The sequence below is a fragment of the Mastomys coucha genome, unplaced genomic scaffold (assembly GCF_008632895.1).
Source record: "Mastomys coucha isolate ucsf_1 unplaced genomic scaffold, UCSF_Mcou_1 pScaffold21, whole genome shotgun sequence".
Classification (NCBI taxonomy): Eukaryota; Metazoa; Chordata; class Mammalia; order Rodentia; family Muridae; genus Mastomys; species Mastomys coucha.
This window is the reverse complement of record NW_022196904.1, coordinates 156,439,760-156,445,712: the sequence shown is the minus strand read 5'-3', so window position 1 is coordinate 156,445,712 and position 5,953 is coordinate 156,439,760. Positions and strand designations below refer to the sequence as shown.

Here is a 5,953-nt window from a genome sequence, read left to right as displayed (position 1 = left end):
TGTGTGTGTGTGTGTGTGTGTGTGTGTGTGCGTGTCTCTCATCTGAGGATCCAAGGGAACCAGGGCAGGGGCTGGTAGTGTCTTTAATCAGAGCGGGGTAGTAGAGACTACATGCTACATCCCTCTGTTGCTTTCTGCCTTTATTACCTAGGTACTATGTTTTTGTTATTTATTTATTTATTTATTTATTTATTTATTTATTGAGACAGGGTTCCTCTGTTGCCTGTCCCAGAACTTGATTTTTTAGACCATGCTGGCCTTGAACTCACATAGATCCTCCTGCCTCTGCCTCTTGGAGTGCTGTGATTAAAGGTGTGCCCCATCCATCCTGCCCTTACCTAGGGACTCTTACTGAACCAGAAGTTTCCAGATTTGGTTAGGCTGGCTGGCCACTGAGCTCCTGGCACCCACCTATCTGTCCTCCAATGGTGGGGTGACATGCACATGCTGCCACGCCTAGCTTTGTATATGGGCTCTGGGGATTCAAACTCAGCTTCTCTTCTTGTAGAGCGTGTGCTCTCACCCACTGAGTCATCTTCCCAGCCTCTGTTCTTAATGGTCTTTATGACAAAATCTTTCCATGTCCATTAATAATGAAGTAGAAGTATTAGCACTATTCTCATTATAACATGGAGGAACAATAAGTGTACTTTTACCCGTTCTTCTGGGAGACTGACTCCATGGGTACGTAAACATACATACAGATCTCATATTCCTCCCACTACTATTAGTGTACCTGGTTACTGCTTGTACGATATCAAGTATTGAATAATGAAGATGGATCATATCCTAGAAATCTAGTAGTTAAGACAGAAAATAATGGCAAATTGCATACTGTGCTAGTAAGGGGTGAATGGGATCTCCAAGAGGAGAATAGTAAAGTGGAGATACCATTACAGAGTAAGGTGGCCAGAGAAGGGCTCTGCAGGAGGTGGTGCCAGAACACAGAGCAGAAAGTATGTTGAAGGTAGATAGTAAAAGGTAGATTGTGAGAAGAAATTAAAAAAAAAAAAAAAAAAACTTTAGGTTAGAGGAAATTTTTAAAAAAGCTTTAGTTTAAAAAGGCCAGGCCTGGTATTTTCCAGGAACTAAAAAGAGGCCCAGTGTGGCTAAATGAGGGGACCACGGCATGGGTCACAAGTACACATTAGGATTATACAAGGGCATTTTAGTTACGATTTCTTTTAGTGGCACTTTATTTCTAGCATTCTGAAGACCACAAAGAGACTGACACAGTCTGTATGACACTGGCTGCCTGGGGTGGGAGGAAAGGGCTGAGAGCAACATAAGGAACAATGTCGGCTTGGTTAGGTGGGAACCATGAGATGCAAAAACGGGGGGTTAATTTTTAAGATAGAGTTGATAAAGCCTGGTGGAAGATGGACGGAGGAAGGAGGAGAGCTGCATTTCAGGGAGCAATCCTCGGCTTAGGGTTAGGTCCTGACACAGGAAGCTGCCCTTCCTACATGTGCTCCGCTTGCCCAGTGGAGCATAGATACAAACACAAGAATCTTACCAGAAGCTCAAAGAAGAACCATGCATACTTGAAGACGGTTTCTCTCACTAGTCCAGTGCTGACTACCATCTGGAGGGCAAGCTCCTCATGGAAATGCTAAACAACAAACAAACAAAAACCAGGCTGTGATGGCAAGGTTAATCAATACCCACCAACCCTCCCCCCCTTTCTTCTCTTTGGATGCAAAAGCTGAGAGGAATGTCCAAGGTGCCCCAGGCCATGATAGGTGGCAAAATCAGTGCTGAGATAACATGTAGGAGGGCAATGGGTGGCACTGCACCATAGCTCCAGCTTTAGAGTAACAATTGCATTCTATGCAGCAGCCCTCCTGGCCAGTACTGGCCTGGGTGGTACTGGTGGCGTATGTTAGAGAGAAATGACTTTCGAACTCCCACCGACCACACAATGCATTCCTCTCTCTCTTCTTAGTTTGCTCTTCTACCAAACTGGGTTGTTGGGTCGCTATCCTCAGGTAATACTCAGATGGCTGGTGCCATCCTCAGAGTCTGAGTCAGAAGGTCTAGAGCAGGGGCTGAGAATTGGCATCCTATCAAGTTCCCCAGGGGATGCTGCTGCTGGGACTGTGATGTCACATTGTCACAACCACTGTCCGGATGATATTCAGATACCTTCAAGGTTGGACAAGTCTTTGCATCATCTCACTATAGCTTCATGTGGGGAAGGTAATGGAGGGGTTTATGAGTGAAACTCTGAATTAAAACACACACACATGCACACACACACACATACACACACACACACGCGCGCGCATACACACACACACATACACGCACACACATGCGCGCATACACACATATACACACACACAGACACACACACATACACACACAGACACACACACACACACACACACACACACACACGGGAAAAACATTTTTAAAAGGGAAAAAGGGAAGAAGCTGAGGATCAAAAGTAAAACTAATAACCCATTTTGGTTTGCTTAATACTTCTCTGCTCTCAAAACGGAACACCCTTTGTCTTGGGGACCTGCTCGGTGCTGGGCAAATCAGGACAGCGCCATACCAACTAAAGGTAAAAGCAGTGGCCACGATTCCTTTGGCTTTCACTCATCTTACACATGTGTGCAAAGCCTAGCATACATACAGGTACCCTTCTGTGGTTGTTCCACGGCCAGGAGAGTGAGAACTACTGACACTCAAATATCACATCTTTGTGTGGAAGTTAAGTTTCAAAGTCAGCCTAAAGCAAAAACTGATGGTAATAATGATTGCTCGTGACAAACCTTTAGACTATCCACAGGATGGGGTGCACACAATGAAATTTACTAGTTCTTATGGGCCACTTATCTAAACTGAAAGGAGACACAAGGAGACATCTCTGAGCAGATGTCCTGCTGTTCCAGCTGCTTTCTGCAGTGAAACTCTGCTCATTGAGGCTAACTCCAAGGCTGGCGAAGCCTGTCTTTCACAGAATGTTTTCACTCATTCTAGTTCAAACCTCAGTAATCTCAGTGCACGGGAGCACATCTGTTTGCACATCTGTTTGCTGATGTAGTCTTAAGTGAGGCTGCGCCATCTGAGAGGGGTGGAGTTGTGTTAACTCCGCTGGTTGGCAACTGGGCACAGGACAGCATGCCGTACTTCCACCCTCCCTTGGGAAGAAAGACATGCTTCACCAGCCACGGAGTTAGCCACGAGAAGTAGGTCAGTCTGTCTGCCAGGGTCTTATGGCAGGAAGAGATTAGACAAGGATAAGCTGCTTCTTAATGTAATTTTATGTTGCTTACTGGACAGTGTTATTGTAAGAACACCTTGCTCCAGAGGTTAGAGAAGACAGCCAAGCAGCGAAACTGTTTGCTGAGCTATGAAGGAAACACACTGGCGAACCTTTCCCCTGAAATAAAACCGACTCCCTCTGGTCATTCCAGGTCAAAGAAAGCCAACCGCAAAACCCAACAGGATGTGCACTAAGGAAGTCGGACTTTAGGCAAATATGTTGATTGTCTCAGTGTTTTATTTTATTGTCACACAGGACTCTCTATGTAGTTCTTGTTTTCTAGAACTCTCTGTGTAGATTGGGCTGGCTTGAACTCATGGAGATCTCTTTGCCTCTCCAGTGCTGGGGGTGGGGGGTGGGGTGGTTAAGGACTGTGCCACACGTTCAGCCTTTAAAGGAAAGCAGAACTTGGGACCAGTTCTGGCTGTGACAGCCTAATGCTAAATTTTAGGGTAGGTGACAAGTAAGTTTTGGGTCTGACCACAAGTCCCTGTCACTCTCCCTCTCACAGTTAACTTCTGGAAGGTCTTGCTGACATCCAGTGTCTGGATCACTGCAGTCTACAATGTCAGGCTCAGTGGCATCTCCCGTTCCCCATCCTTCACTCCTCCAGGCCAAGGTGGGCCATTCGGAGGCTCATGCTCTCCTTGCCTGTAATCAAATCTTCCGGAGCTGTGAGCGACTGCACAGCTTCACGGGTGACTGCAGTTAGTGTATCCGCACTTACATAAGCGTCTTGAACAGTCATTACGCCTCAACCTCTTGGGCACCTGGCAGAGAGGGACTCACGGCAGACAACTGGTTTGATACCTATGTCTCTCTTGACCACACCCACCGTACTGCCCAGGAAGTTTTGTTGGTTTCAGGAATTCCCTACTTTGCGTGGTCTCTGAACTTAGAATCAAGGCCGATTGAAGGTCATTCTGAGGAACCGCTCAAGTTGTTTCTGAATGCACTGGGTCTCAGCCAAGATCCCTTAGTCAAGAAGGCATATTATTTAGTATAGTATTGAAATTATAGTAATTCTTGCCACTTGCTTTTGTTAAGGATGAACTTTCTCCAGCTTACCTTCCCCTAAAAAGAGAGCTGAACACGAGGGTTCTCAAAGTTGAATATATAAATCAGTACCAGCTGGCAACCTGTTCAAACTCTTAAGTTCTTCGGACCTAGCTCAGATGTACTGAATTAAAAACAGCAGGGAAAGGGACCACAAAACAGTTTACAAAACCTTCCAGGTAATTCAGATGCATGGTTAGATGGAAGAATCACTGAGTTACTGAGTAGTGGAAATATAAAATGTTAAAAAACAAAAATAAAGTGACAATTCTTTCCATCTCTGTCTCTGTCTCTGTCTCTGTCTCTCTCTCTCTCTCTCTCTCTCTCTCTCTCTGTGTGTGTGTGTGTGTGTGTGTGTGTGTGTGAGCTGGGCAGGAAACAGACATAAAGTACTTAGTGTTTATTTTCAATTGTAATATGAAGACATAAGAAGTCCTTTCTTGTGTCCAGTATCCTCATACCACCCTGGGCTCTGTACCTTTTTGCTGATTGGTCTTGGGGCTGTGGTCGAACCTGGAACATCACTATTGCCAGCGCAATAAGACATCCGGCTGCAGTTGCGATCTGCAATCTGAAACATATAAACCGTGGTGAAGCAGCTTCCTGGAAATCAGAACCTCAGAATTCGTCTTGATTATGTCTTGCCTTCCTGTACTAGAACCAAATAATAGCCACACATATAAATATAAAACAAAGCAAAGAAGGCCAGGCAGTGGTGGCGCATGCCTTTAATCCCAGCACTTGGGAGACAGAGGCAGGCAGATTTCTGAGTTCAAGGCCAGCCTGGTCTACAGAGTGAGTTCCAGACCAGCCAGGGCTACACAGTGCAACCCTGTCTTGAAAAATCAAAACAAACAAACAAACAAAAAAACAAAGCAAAGAAAGTAAATGACTTCACTTGTTCCTGAGATAGTCACTGTTAATAGACTGTTGCGCAGCATCACCAAGTTAAAGTATAGTAGAGCACAGGAACCAACTCTGGGAGGTTGGGAAAGCCCAAGCAGAGACTTCTGGATTCCCTTAGTGGATAAAAGCAGGGTGCTTGAGAGCAGCCATCCTGCATGGATGCTGACAAAAACCAGACAAACACTAGCGTCAGTGACAAAGAAAGAAAGACCACTCACTAAACAGAACAGGGGGGAGTTCAGAGGTCATTTTGAAAGTGCTCTATTCGCAGACTAACCCAGCCAACAGGAATCCCAGGTTAAGATAAAGAGAGAGCCAGGAAAATTCTCTTATTCTTAAGTGTCAGATAATTTATGGGGGGGGGGGGAGACAAATATGCATCCGCAAAGAGGAGAGATTGAGTTCGAAGAAGGAGGGGACACCTGAGCTTCAAAAAGCATAACCAGCATAGGACATACCGCCAAGAACATGCGCAGTCCAGACAGAAATCTTGTGGTCTGTACAACAGACTGGTGCTAGCTAGGAAAATTCTCTTTTCTTGGACTCGGACATGCACAGGGACAAGCCATTTTAAACAGACTCCTGTGAGTCAGGGGCAAGGGACCCTTGCAGGCCTGTCCTTCCCTGCAGAGCTCACTCTGAAGACTCAGAACTGTGGAAGGAACTCCACAGACAGGCGTTAAAACTCATCAGCTCCCCAGGAGTGGCCAAGTAGTA

General features: G+C 45.7%; 1 protein-coding gene across 2 annotated transcripts in view; it reads right to left on the bottom strand.

The window, feature by feature from the left end:
* The window catches only part of Dock8 (dedicator of cytokinesis 8), a 210,216-nt gene that overhangs the window by 60,199 nt on the left and 144,064 nt on the right, over window positions 1–5,953 (bottom strand). For both annotated transcript variants that reach the window (XM_031389985.1, XM_031389986.1), the window contains 2 exons: window positions 4,809–4,901; window positions 1,517–1,612 (listed from right to left, as the gene is read on the bottom strand). In XM_031389985.1, coding sequence (XP_031245845.1) covers window positions 1,517–1,612; window positions 4,809–4,901 — 189 coding nt within the window. The remainder of the gene's footprint in view (window positions 1–1,516; window positions 1,613–4,808; window positions 4,902–5,953) is intronic.